This window comes from Cynocephalus volans, chromosome 6 (genome assembly GCF_027409185.1).
Source record: "Cynocephalus volans isolate mCynVol1 chromosome 6, mCynVol1.pri, whole genome shotgun sequence".
Classification (NCBI taxonomy): Eukaryota; Metazoa; Chordata; class Mammalia; order Dermoptera; family Cynocephalidae; genus Cynocephalus; species Cynocephalus volans.
In genome coordinates, this window is record NC_084465.1 from 33,337,843 (window position 1) to 33,352,424 (window position 14,582).

The 14,582-nt window shown below is 36.2% G+C and overlaps 1 protein-coding gene across 13 annotated transcripts in view; it reads left to right on the forward strand.

Moving 5' to 3' along the window:
* CADPS2 (calcium dependent secretion activator 2) overlaps positions 1–14,582 on the forward strand; it is a 498,805-nt gene that overhangs the window by 373,357 nt on the left and 110,866 nt on the right. For 8 of the 13 annotated variants that reach the window (XM_063101364.1, XM_063101369.1, XM_063101373.1 and 5 more), the window contains one exon: positions 1,857–1,877. The exons of the other annotated variants lie outside the window; for them this stretch is intronic. In XM_063101364.1, the coding sequence (XP_062957434.1) occupies positions 1,857–1,877 (21 nt within the window). The remainder of the gene's footprint in view (positions 1–1,856; positions 1,878–14,582) is intronic. 13 annotated transcript variants of the gene reach the window in all.

Here is a 14,582-nt window from a genome sequence, read left to right on the forward strand (position 1 = left end):
AAATCTCAGCTGGTGAACTGAAGAGCTCTTTCCTATTCATTGCTTTAATATGCCTCCTGGGACTCTGCTTGAATGAAAGACCCAGGATTCGTGCTTAAGTTGTCCTTTGTTCTTATTTTGAGTTTTCAAGAAACCAAAAGGTGTTTTCATGGGTTGTATTTTTGACATTACTGTAAGTATGTCTAACATTTAAACTATGGGCAGTGGATTCTTTCCTGATCAGTAACAGTGTCATACTACGTAATTTTATTTTCTGTTCTGCAGTGTCACTCAGAGAAGGAAGAAACTTGTTGATTATTGTGAGGGCTGAATTAAACTAATAGAGCTTCCTGCAGCTTTTAATTGCTTGCAATATATTGGTGCATTTGAAAGATTAGATCTCTTGAGAAAACTGTGCATTTTTTTTCCTCTTTCTTTGAGTTTTATTCATTAAGGATACTGATATTTAAAATGTTAAGAATTAAGTTGATTAGAATTTGTGGCAAAGTCACAAAATCAGCTTTTATTCAACAATCCTTTGATTGCTATAATTAAATGTAACAAAAGTTCTCAAATTCTTTTTTCAAGTTATAATAAAACAGGCTTATGGAATTCATTTAGCATTAATTGAGAGAGGGAAAAAGCATACAGTTAATGTTAAATACTTATATCTGAAAATAAAAAGTAAGTCATCCTTTAGAAAAAAAATTAGTAACTTTTAATATAAAATTGTACTTAATGAATTATAAACTTATAAATTAGTTGACATTAGGATAGTTTTACCAAAATTCAGCCAATGGAAAATGCGATTGATTATAATTGGTGGCTGTTATCCTTCCTTTTTTCTCTTCACATCTAGTCAAGCTTTCTAACAAGCATGTGATAACCAACCTCCTGAGTGATTAACAAAAAAGCCATCTCATCACTATAGCAACCAGTATTATATCACGAGAGTAACAACATGAAATCTCCTTAGTTACCAGTTTAACATCATTAATTATGATATCATGTTGTGTTAAAGCAAAAGCAATGAACATTAGATCATTAGAGAAAGTGGAAGATTAACACATTGGTTTTCATTTTTGAATATTCATTCAAGTAATTTTCATGGTTTGGGAGAATTGGATGTTTTAAACACAGATTGAAAGAATTGATATAAAAATAGACATATTAAAGCCTTTCAGATTTGGCAAAGTGAAAAAAAGTTTGTGGACAACTTGAATAAACAGACAAATGTTACAAACCCTATCCGAAAAAACTTAAGAATCCTTTTGTTCTTAACTATCTGTTTTAGCTAATATTTTTGACCCTTACTTTGTCCAAGAATACTGAGAAAATATACTGTATATTTCTTTGTTTATCTCTGTATTTTATAGTCAAAAAGTCTATTTTAATATGGGTAAAGAGCTATCTTTTATTTGTACTCATAAAAACAAGTCTTTATTAGAAAAAAGTGATGGAACCAAGTGATGGAAACAACCCCCAGCCCCCAAACTTTTCTCTTTCTGGAGTCACCCCTGTCTTATTTCCAGTCTAGTATGAGAATATTCTAGAAAAAGGATCCTAGCAATCCACTCAGGCAGACCTGCCAAGCAGTTTTTTAAAAAACCAAAATGCTTGCTCATTAGGTGAGAAAGACTTGTATGCTTTTTTATTATCTTCCACTCCCCTCCCCCTTTTTTAATCTTAAAAGAAAAAAAAGAGCTTTTGTTTTTTGTTATTCTCAGGACCAGACCAACAACAAAATCAAATTTAAATTATAAATAGGAAGGGAGCTGCTTTTCTTTGCTTGATTAGCCTTCTACGATAGTTGAGCAACAGTTGAGCAACGTGTGGGTAGTGTGCTTTCCCCTAAATTCTCTTTTCTTACGTTTTAGGCCCAGCAGAAAAGGAAACAGGTAATCGATGTTTCTGCATGCACGTGCCATTATTTCTAATGTGGTGGTGTGATGTTGTTTTATGTTTTAATCCATTTTATTGAAATATGATTGACATACAAAAATGTGTACATATTTAATGTATACAACCAGTTAAGTTTAGAGATAAGTATACACCCATGAAACCATCACTGCAATCTATGCCATAGACTTATCACCTCCCAAAGTTTCCTCCCACTCTCTTTATTTATTATTATTATTTTGTGATAAAAACACTAAACATAAGATCTGTTCTCTTAGCAATTTGTGTGTCTGTGTGAAATTATTTTTTTCATTGTACATGTTTATGAGGTACAATTTTTCAAGTGTACAGCACAGTAGTGTTTACTACAGGCACTCTCCTGTACAGTAGGTCTCTAGGACTTATTTATCTTGCATAACTATACTTTGTACCCTGTGACTAATACCTCCCTGTTTTCCTTTCTGCCCATGTCCTGGCAATCACTGTTCTACTCTCTGCTTCTGAGTCTGAACTATTTTAGATTCCTCATATAAGTGGTATCATGTAGTATTTGTCCCTCTGTATCTGGCTTATTTTATTTTAGCATAGTGTTTCTGGGTTCATTCAGGTCACAAATCACAGAATTTCCTTTTCTAAGGCTGAGTAATATTCCGTTGTATGTATATACCACATTTTCTTTATCCACTCATCCATTTATGGCCTTTTAGGTTGCTATCATGTTTTGGTTATTGTGAATAATGTTGCAGTGATTGCTGAATCCTATGGTAGTTCTGTTTTTTTATGTTTTTCAGGAATCTCTATACTGGTTTCCACAGTGACTGTACCACTTTACTTTCCCACCAACAGTATACAAGGGTTCCCTTTCTCCACATCTTCTTCAACACTTGATGTCTTTTTTTTTTTTTCCTTTTTAACAGCTGGCCGGTATGGCACTCTGAACCCTTGACCTTGGTGTTATCAACACCATGTTCTAACCAACTGAGCTAACTAGGCCAGCACAGATGATTTTTTTTTAAAATAATAGCCATCCTAACAGGTGTGAGGTGATAGCTCATTGTTTTGATTTGCATTTCCCTGAGGATTAGTGATGTTGAGCACCTTTTCATGTACCTGTTGGCCATTTGTATGTCTTCTTTTAAGAAATGCCTATTCAGTTCCTTTGCCCATTTTTAAATTGGGTTATTTGGTTTTTTGCAGTTGAGTTATGGGAATTCTTTATATATTTCAGATATAAGCCTTTTGTTAGATATATGGTTTGCAAATACTTCCTCCTATTTCATAGATTGCCTTTTCATTTTGTTGTTTCTTTGCTGTTGGTGGTGTGATGTTTTCATATTGATTAATAGCTCTCTTTTTCTTAGGGCTTCTATTTGATAATTTAACTGGGATATTGAAAATGACTTGATTTTATCAGAACTATTGCTAAATGCTTTGTAGAAAAAATATAGGCCATTTATCTCTGTAAAAGTTCAGCGTTTTTTTTTTTTTTTTTTTTAATATGGATTCAAAGCCAAAGAGCTGAGGCTGTATTAATGTTATACATTCTGTCGTAAGCATGGACACTAATATTATTTGGAAGCTATTGCCAGTATTTGGAGAACTCTTACAACTAGACAAGAGGACCATCTTCCTTTATCATTCTTGAAAAATAACATGAGATTAAAAAGCATAATGCTATTAAATAAAAAGTAAGCTGTCCTTAACTTTGGAAGTTTTTAATCATAGGAATGAGCAGCGGTTATGAAATCCAGTTCTCAGGAAATTGCTAGGAAAGAGTTCTGGGTCTCTGAAATTTTAAAGGTTTTATTACCTTTCCCTTATCATAATTGTAATTAATTTAACTACATGTGCCATTATCTGTTTATCCTATCTATTTCCTCCTCAGCCCCTTGTAGGCAGGGGCCTTACTGATTTGTTCACTGTTATGTCCTCAGACCCTAGCACTGTGCCTGCTGGCACAAAGGAGGTACTCAGTACTTTAGAGAAAGGCAAGAGGTTAGTTCCATCTGAAAGCAGTGGAGCAAGAGACAGGTGATGAACCTTTCTAGTCCTAGTTTTCTCATTTCAGTCAAATTTTGCATGCAGTATTATAGACAAGTGTTCTTGGGTTGTTTTTAACTGAAGTCTTCCATTACGGGCTCTCTTCCTTTTTTTTTTTTTTTTCCCTACCCTTTTCAATTATTTTTCAATATTTGACCCCAGAAACTGATAGAACAAAACCCTCAGGCCCACAAAACTTTCAAACGCCCTGAGAAAGAACACACTTAACAATAATCTCTAAGTGCACTGTAGAAAAAAATGAATTGGAAAAAAAATGAGACTATTACCATCTCCTGTTATGACAGCCCATTGTAATAGGAACAGTCCCATGCTTTTTCACAGACTTTTTCAAAAACTCTTATGGCGTTTTATACCCCACAACATTCCTGTTGTGAAAACAATTTTTATTCTAATCTACAAATAGGAAATCCAGGGTTGTTCATGGCTTTCCTACTGCCATAGAGAGTAAATAAGTCAGCCAGCTGGGGCTGGACACAGGTGTCCTGAGCCCTACCCTACAGAGGCTATGCTCCTTCCCCTGTGAAATGCGAAAGGGTCACAGTGCACCTGGGTGAAACACGGGGCGGAGGTGCTGTGTGTAGTTGCCCCATTCCCATTAAAGAGAGGAGGAAAGAGGAAGGGAGTTATCCCCCTTGGACCTCGCTTCCACCAAACAGAGGTCTTCCCTGGACACCTATTTAGCACCCGTACCACTGCTCAGCTGTACAGGTCAGCAGCTCTGGGAAGAGTACTTTCATAAAAATTAAATGCTTGTATAAAAAAGAGAAAAATCTGTGTAGTCTCTGATTTAAGTAGATTGAAGGAAAAGCTTAACTGAAGAATGTTCCAAAGTAACAGAACAGGGGATTTTTTAAAAAATGTAGTTATATTCCTTTAGTTGCATTTGGTAGCAAGTTAACCTAATAGGGTTAGCTAGTCAGTGTTCTTGGGGATTGCTTTTAGAACTGGTTAAAAATGAGAGTATCAGTTGCATGTGTAAGAGCTCAAATGCCTGATAATACTTTTAAACAGTACTCTTGAGCATTGTAATCATTTCTCTATAAATGTCTTCTTTCTTGGAAATTATTTGCATGTTTCATGAGAACAAATAGTTCATTTTGAGAACTTGAAATTTGTAGAAAGCAATTTTTTTTTAAATTTGGGAGTTATAAAATAACACCATTTGGTCGAATTGCCTTTTTTTTAGTACTAATTTAAAAACTTTGATTTATACACTGTTGCAAAATCAACTAGCTTTTTCCTTTGTTTTAGTTTTATCACTAACTTATGCTAGTTATGTAATAGATCCTTTTTATTTGTAATCTTGGATTCAAGATAACATTTTGAAACTTCATTTTCCTGATTGCATTTTTTTTTTCTTTTTTAAATCATATGCCTTGTTGATGCAAATTAGGTATTATTTTTAAAGAAGAATCAATGTGTTTTGTAGTTCAAGGAATTTCTTATGAGCAAGAACAGCAGTAACGCATTTAATAACAATAACTGCTTTCTCCTGAAAAGTGCACATTATGTGGTGACTTAAGATAGAAAACGGGAGACTGCTCCTCAGAGCTTGCCTTGACATGAGATCTTTTGTGTAGACTTAGTACCTAGGATGATCGTCAATCCAGAAATGTGGAGGTGCCCTGCACAAAGCGTAGCATGGAAGCAATAGGCAAAGTCTTTGTGTGGTGAGATCTTTCTGGGCTCTCTGGTTGCCAGGTTCCCAAGTCTAACCCCCAGTGCCCTCATTTTCAGAGTCTCAGTTGAATGGGATAGAGATGCTTTCCCCAAGGGCCATGGCTCTTACTGTCTTTGAGAGGAGAAGTTGCACTGTGGCAGTCCTTATGTCATTAGGATGTTTAGGTGGCATTTCAATTTAGCACTCCATTGTCAAATTATCACGATAAATGATAAATAAAATTTGTGCTGCTAAAGAACTCATATGTCTGAAACTGAGTGTGTATAAAAGATTGCACAGCTGATGAAAATAATTTTTTGTCACTGAATAATGTCTTATTAATATTTCTAATATAACAGTTTTCTCTCAACAAAGTTTTGTGTATTTTCTTATAAATTTGATTTATTTTTTTGAATGTTACATGTCATCATGAACTAAGGTTTCTAAAATCTTAAATAATAGACCTGAAATTTTGAGATCTCATAAAAATTGAGAACGCTTTGCAGAAGGTAATTTGTTTACTAAAAGAAACCAAATCCTCTCTCTAAAAACAATACAACAGGTAATTAAAGAATTTACATTCAGCTTTTTAGACAAGGTGGCTTGAATGATGGAATTGTGGTCTGAAAGTAAAATCTCTGTGACCATTTCTGCTTCTACATCACCTCCTGATTATGAACAAATCAATCGATACAATTTCTGGCTCTAATAAAGAGAATAACTCATTTGTCTTTTTTTTTCTGTAGAATATTTGAGAAAATCATATAAATCCCTTAGAGATTTTAGTTTGTAAAGTATTATGTGTATGTGTGGTAAAAACTCATTTCTTGAGCTATAGTGATTTAGTATTTGTGATCATCTGGATAGGGATCAAATTAAAATTTATTCTTGCACTGTATGTAAAGAAAAGCTATGGGCATTTTTCAGATGGTCAATGAATTATTTAAATTACCTAACAAGATAAGTTTTTTTCTGATAACTATAAATTACTTTGATTCCATCACCTAATATAATATCATTGAAATGTTAATTTTAAACTATTCTTATCAATATGTTCTTATAAATATATTGAATCAAGCATCTTTAACACTTCTTCCTGGCCACATGATTAGCTTTGTTCTATTTAACGTATGTGCAAAAAGACATTAAGAACACATTCCCTTTTAAGTACTATGTAGGTGATACTAATTCACTTTGCCCTTTTCCACATCTGATCTGGAATGAATGAGGACTCCTAGTAAGGACTCCTAGTATGTTTATTTGTTTCAACTTTTCTCCCACCACCTTGCTAACCACACAAGAAAACAACCCCACACTATGTAATTTGTGTTCACACTAACACAATGTTGACACATTAATTCCTATGTATTAAGAGATGTTTTGGAGGCATAGTAAGCAGTGGTTGCAGGGATTATTGAGTAGAAGGGGTAAATGAAGACATTTGCTCACATCTGACAAGTCTTCAGTTTGGGTAACTTCAGTTTGATTAATATGGAGGAAAGCCTGTGTAGTACAGTTGCCCAGTAGCTCCTGCATCCTTGGGTAACTAAGCAAGTAAGTGAAAAGTGGATTGAGGACACGAGGAGCAGCCTTGTACACGGGAGGCAACGTAACAGCAATGATCCCCACACTCTCAGGACCTCTGCACTCACTGCTTACCCACAGCTCTAGCGACCAAAGGAAAGAAAGAGGGCTCTGTCAACCCCAGGTAAACCAATGAGACGCGTAAGGACACTTACCTCTCTCCTCTAAAATGGGTTCTGAGTCTGCATTCCTTTAGCAACCTTCCTGCTTTGTCTGAGTTTAATTCTAGGAAAATGATAGAATGTGTGACTCTTTGAAACAGTGTGGCAGCACTGTCATGCTGCTGTCTGCTTTCAGCATTCTATCCCTTCAACTGGAATTCATCTCCCAGCACTGAGTGATTCGTCATGACTCTTTGGAGCTGTTCTGTGACCTATACAAGTGGCACTGTTCCTTGATCCACAGTCTCCGTCAATGAGTCATTCATCCTGTTCTTCCTTTTTAAATTTTATTTGTATTTATTTTACAGTGAGTTCTAATACATAAGGACAATCTCAATCAGTGATAGTCATACCTAATTCCACATATGAAAAGGAAAACTTGATTTTATCTTAACAGTATTCTCTTTTCAGATCAGGTTAACAAAGGATCTTAAGTTTAATGACACATAAGTTAAGGTATTTGAGGGCGGTCACTTCTTTTCAAACTTGTAAGCATGTTAAGGCTCAACTTTTTATCCCTGCAAACCTGTAGTCATCAACACCTACCCATACCTCATGTTCTCCTGTATCGGGGGATGAAGTATCTTCTTCTTCAAAGCCAACTGACTGTTCTGTGATGTTCATACCAATTCCACCTACCTTTTTCTGGATGGATTCTACTCCATCATGTATCTCTTCTTTCTCCTATGGTTGTACATCTGTCTTCTTTCTAGATCCTTCCCTTCCATCTGCAACCATGGTATCACCCTAAAAAATGCTTAACCTGAGCTCTATACCTCCTTCCAGCTGCCATCCAAAAAGTAGTGTATATTCTCACCTTCATTTCACTCCACTTCACTTCTTAGCCCACAAAAGTGTTGCTTCCAATTTTACTAATCTGTCTGGTGGGAGAGTTACTCTAGCCTGGAGTATGGTGTGGTGAGAGGGAAGGTAGGAGGGAAGAAAGCATTAAATTCTGCTGCTGCTTCTCCCTTGCATGGCCTTGGGACAATCAAAGCCTTGCCTTTTGCCATAGATACCAGTATCTTAGAGTAATATTAAGACAAGGCCCCACCTCTGCTGCAGTGAGATGTTGATGTAAACAAAAATGGTTGAGCCACCCTCAGGCAGTCATCCCTCCACTTCTCTGCAACCAAACCCCTAAACCTAGTGGATTATGACCCAAGGAGAAAGTTGGCCAAGTGTTGCTTTGAATATAACAGAGTGAGGATGAATCCTTGTCCATAGGAGCTGCCTAATGGATTAGGCAATTATCAGTATTGATTCCATATGCCTGGGACTCTCTTCTCCAAAGCTTAATCTCTTCTTTTCTCAAATTCGCTTTAAGGGACATAGGCAAGGTCCTGTCCATCACCCCATTCTTAATACTTCCAAAAGATCATGAGCTCTCATGCAGAATGACTAGATTCCTGAGGAATATAGCCCTTATAAAAGAAAAACTAAATGATATGTACCATCTGGAATTGATGAGGCAAGAATTTAAATTGAGCATAATATATAAATATTCTCAAGGGGATATAGAAAGATACTAGTAATTTGATGCAGAAACAAGAAACCATGCAAATCAGCTGAAAATATTGGTTATGAAAATAGTAGGTTGTAAGGAAGATAGGATACAAGATGAATGTAGCTGAAGAATTTGTTAGTGACCTGGGAAATCAGAATGAGGGCAGTAGTAAAGGAGAAAGTGGCAGACAATATCAAGGAAATGCTAAGAAATATAGAGAACAGAAATAGAATAAGACAATTCCATCAGACTAAGAAAAAAATGTACAGTATGAAAGAAAAATAAAGACACAAGAAACATAGGAAATAATGGAAGAATATCATGAACAAATACAAAAATTGAAAAGTATAGTTGAAATTGATAAATTTCTTGAAAAACTGTATATTGGTCAAGTCAGCACAAGTAACAAAACTCAAAATAAGTGGTATAAAATGGGAAATGAGTGAAATTTGCCCAGTTAACTTCATGAAGCAAAAACATCTTGATTCCCAAATCTGATAAAGACAATAGAACAAAACATAATTATTATAGGCCCATTTCATTATATTTCTAAATATATTAGCTGATAAAATCCAATAGTGTGTTGGGAAAATAATATATCACAATCAATGGAATTTATCCCAGTAATATAAAAGTGGTTCAACATTAGAAAACTGACATACTAAAAACAAAAATCTTATGATCTCAATAGATGGGGGAAAAAAAAGGTATGTAAAACAGATCAACACTTAATATATGATTAAAAATTATACTGTTAGCAACCTAGAAAGGAGACTTCTTTAACTTTATGAATACCCATATAGAAAAAACCTACAGTGAATATTTTACTTAATGGAGTTTAGAGGTATTCCCTTCAGAATTAGGAACAACATAGAGTGTTGGACAACATAAAAGGAATGAGAAAAAGGTAATCAAAAGAATGGAAAGAGAAGAGATAAAACAACCATTGTTTGCAGATTATCATTTCCCTTAAAAATGTAAAGGGATCTGAATAGAACTTTTGGAATGGATAGAAGAGTTCTGCACCTTTGCCAGATATAAACTCAACTTCTTAAAATCAATAACCTGCTGTCTCTACATTAGTAGTTCTCAAGCTTTTTGGCTCAGGACTCTACACTCAATGCAGATCCCAAAGAGTTCGTTTAGGTGGGTTATATCCACCAATATTTACCATATTCGAAATAAAACTGAGAAAATTATAAAATATTTATTAACATTTAAAAATAATAGTAAACCCTTTACCTGTCAAAGTAAGTAAGACATTTTTATGAAAAAAACATTTTCCAAATCAAAGCTTTTTAGTGAGAAGCATGACACTGTTTTACCTTTTTGCACATCTGTTTAATGGCTACCTTAATAGAAAACAGCCAAATTCTCACATCTGTTTCTACATTCAGTCTGTTATAATATCTTATTTTGGTTGATGTATGTGGGAAAAAAAAATCAGGCCTTCAACTGATACATAGCTGGAAAAGGAAGGAATATTTTAATAGAGTTTTCAGATAACTGGAGATTTTTCTTCTATGATACTGTAGCAAACTCCACAAGTGGTAGTTTCTTAAACGTTAATTACAATGTGGAGTCTGAAAACAAATCGGTGAACTTTTCATACTATTCCATTCCATTCCAATGGTTTATCATGAACTTTGAATAGATCTTTCACCACACATGATCTTTTAACTTCATGTATTGATCATTTGGAAAATATTGATCCACTATGTTATTACCTTCCTAATGTTGGCAAATATATAATGTCAAGAAATAACCCCTTTTAATATCACTTTTTTCTCATCAGAAAAGTCTTAAAGTATTGGGAAGCTGTCAGACTCATGACAGATACAAGTTTTCTAAAATTCTAGTTTTTCTTGAAAGCTCTGATAATAGTATTGGCAACAAATAGTATCTGTTGTTTTCCTTAAAGCAACATGTTTGTTTATTTTTCGGAAAATGTTTGCCAACATCCAAGTCTGAATAACCATACTTTGTCTATCAGTAGTCTTTTCAACTAAAAATTGTTCTGTATGAAAAAACAAGAGCAGTCAATTGAGATATTATCATACTTCAGTATGCAAAAGTGCCTTATGCACTCTTCCCAGTCTGTTACACATATACACATAATATGAAAAAATTTATACTCAAGGGCAGAGATTTAATAAAATTAACAATTTTTACTGTTTCATCAAGGGCAACCTTACATGAAACTGGGTTTTTCTTTTCTTGAATGTATGTTGGTGGAGGACACAATGACAGTTATAATTTAGCACCACAGCCTTGATTTATGCTAAGGTAGTACCAGTTTTACCTACTTTTGCTTTTGCACCATTAGTGTAAATGTCAACAGAGTTTAAAAGGCAAAAACACCTTAGTATTAATCATGAAAGTAGTCTTGATCTCACAGACCCCTGAAAGGTTCTAGGGACTGCAGTTGTTCATGGACCACTCTGAGAACTACTGCTCCACACTATCAATCAAAAATGAGGTAACTTTTATAATAACAATCAAACTGTAAGGTATCCAGGAAGTAACTTTGCCAAAAGCATGCAAGACTTCACAGACCTTTATGAAGAAAATTCTGAAACTCAAAGATCATAGAAAGTAATGTAAATAGATATAGAGACAGTCCATGACCTAGGAGGGATGACTGAATAATGTAAGATATAAATTCTCTCCCCAAATTAATGTATGAATTTACTGCAGTGCCCATCAAAATTCCAGGTTTTTTAAGAACTCAATAAATATACCTTAAAATTTAAATAGAAGAATAATAAGTCAACTTCTAAAAGAGTGTTAGAGATTTGTTTTACCAGGTACCAAGACAAGTTACAAAGCCATCTCCAAAGCCCGTGATCAAGCAGAAAATCAGAACAGAAATGTAGAGTCAGACCCATGTACACATGGAGCCTGGTGTGCTTCATCTGTAGTAAAGCTGGGACACAAGTCACTGGGGAAAGAATAGGCCATTTGGGAGGTGCTGTTTGAAAGATGGGTATATTAAATGGATAAAAATAAACTGGGTTCTTCTCTAATAGAAACTTGGTCTCCAGAGAGATTAGAAATCTCAGTGTAATGAAGAAAATCTCTACTACTGTAAATTTAGCATTTCTTTACTGTAATGATCCTTGACTGTTATTTTTATCTTCTCACTTCTTAGATAATTTTCCAGGTTTGTCTAATATCTGAGTCAAAACATAACTTTTCACTTTCCGATAAAACAGAGCGTGTTCCATTTTAGTTACTTCATTTTCTCTATGGTAATAGTTAAAATGCATAGAGAATGCATCAGGAATAGTTAATTGAATATATCCTGGATTCCACAGGATCTGGAAAAATTATCATATATTCTCCCAAAAATTTCTCTCTGGTGAATATTTGTCTTCTGTAAAAATTCTTAGAACATAAGCACTTCCTGGAAAACAAACATGTATGTAATGTCTCCTTCAGCATGCTCCTCATCAGGGGTTATTCCCTCATGCACGATCTGTAACACTCTGAACAGCTCTTGCAGAGTCTTTTCTCCTTCCTCTGAAGATGCATGGAAATCTCATTACAAGTGTTCAACACCTGTTTCCTTGAAGGTCTCAAAAAGGATATCAGTTTGCTCAGCTCACTTGACAGTGTGTCACACGTTTGTTTGTGTGTGTATGTGTGTGTTTTTACTTTTATATGAAAGGTGATTCACAGTTACATGCAGTCTTAAAATAACAAGCTTTCTTCCTTTCACAAGCAATTTTGTAGAATTTGTCATTCTCCAAAGCCAGATCTGGAAGCAACTGATTGCTGACCCCTTGTTTATTTACCAACATGTGTCAACAGGTAAACCAAGTGACATATAGCAGCATGGCTCCTGCAGCACCTTGTTAAACCGAGTAGTTTAGACGTATTAAAATGTCTTTTCCAATCGGACAAAAACAGAGTAATGCAAACTGACAGGTTTCTACCTTCTTATTTCTCAACAGGGTTTGTCGGGACTCAAAGCCTGCACAGATGAAATAGTTTTGGAAATTAGGGAGGGTTCACTTGTAGGCCATAGCTGAGTGGCCACTTAGCTTCAAGCACTAAATTAAAAGGTCTAATTGAAGCTTTTTAAAAGCCATGTGTATATGTGTGTGTGTGTGTGTGTGTGTGTGTGTGTATTTTAATTTTAAGAGGAGACCTTTAAAATATCTGTGAGGCATCAAGGTGCACATACACACATTCACAATGGTTAACACACAGGATGTTAAAAATAGAAATACAGTCATGTGTCACTTAACAATGGAAATACATTCCAAGGAATGAGTTTGGTGTAGCCTATTGCCCCAACTGTGGTCTATCGTTGACCAAAATATTATGTGGCACATGACTGTATTCAAGATGGCACTAAGCCCAACCCTGTTCTCTATACCTGGTCTTTACACTTGTCCAACTAGGAGATTTTCCTTAAATCTTAGCATCAAATATATTACCACTAGAAAACCTTAACCGTGTATCAAAGGAAACAAAGACATATATACAGACATCAAGCTCTTTTGACTAATTTCTTATCACCCAAGGCTGCAAATCTTTTCAAATGATATCTTTCCTATTGTGGTTGCTGTCTCCAGAAAACTTCTCTTTACTTCTCCTTCAACTTGCCTGCCAGCTGGAAAGCCTCTGGAGGCTCTTACGTCCTCCCACTGCCCACTCCTGAACAGACTACCTTCACCCCCACAGCCTCCCTGCATGCTGCCTTGACTGTGCTCCCATTATTCACAGGCAGACGTTCTCCTTGATTATGGAAAACAGAGTTAAATAGAGTGAGGGGTGAGAAAGGATGTGCATGTGGAGGTGAGATGGCACCCCTTGTATGCATGAGTATGACAAATGACATGGAAATGGTGTTTTAGGTAAATGCAATTTGAATACAAGAAGGAATAGGCATGAATTTAAGATGCTTAGCCCTTAATTATCTGATGATTCAGTGTTGGGAAAATAGAATAGTTTGGTCAGGCTCCCTGCCTCTGGTCTGGTTGGGGGTGGTGCAGCACATTCTTTGTAAATAAGTGTGTGTGGGTGGAGTTAGTGCACCTGTGTGGCACCGTGGCTTGGCTGGCATCTAGTGCCTCAGGCGGCCACCACCATGTATGACCATGCTCTCGAACCTATGGCTACAAGGACCTTTTGGCCAGTTACCTAGCTCATAGATCTGCGTGTGGGGGGTCTGGTGATCCAGCCTGGCATGTGAGGGGTCTGGGGACCCAGTCTGGCATGTGAAGGGTTTGTGACCCAGTCTGGAATGGGCTTGAGGTGCTTGTGAGCTCCAGACTCAACCCTAGATCAACAATTGGCCCAGTTGGCCAGATTACAGGCAGGTAGAAGAGCCCAAGCACTACAATTGGCGTAGTCTGTGACAGGATTTGGAGCAGGTACAGGAGCCAAAAGCCCTTGGAAGAAGGAGGAAATGTGGCTACTTTTGAATATGCTGTGCCCTATGGCCACCTTCCTGTTGACTGGGATCTGGTTTCTGCTCACTGTATTGTAGGGCAGCATAGACCAGGCATTATAACAGAAAACCCCTTGGGAGGGGGAGGAAATGTTGCTATCCCTGAGCATGTGGTGCCCGGGGGCCACTTTTCTGCTGACCGGAGCCTGGCTACTGCTAACTGTGCTGCAAACTGATCTAGATTTGCGGCAGAAAGCAGAGTTGTTGGAAGCAAGGATAAATGTCCTGCAGGATGACGTGCAGCAACTGGCCACTCCTGCTTCTAACACC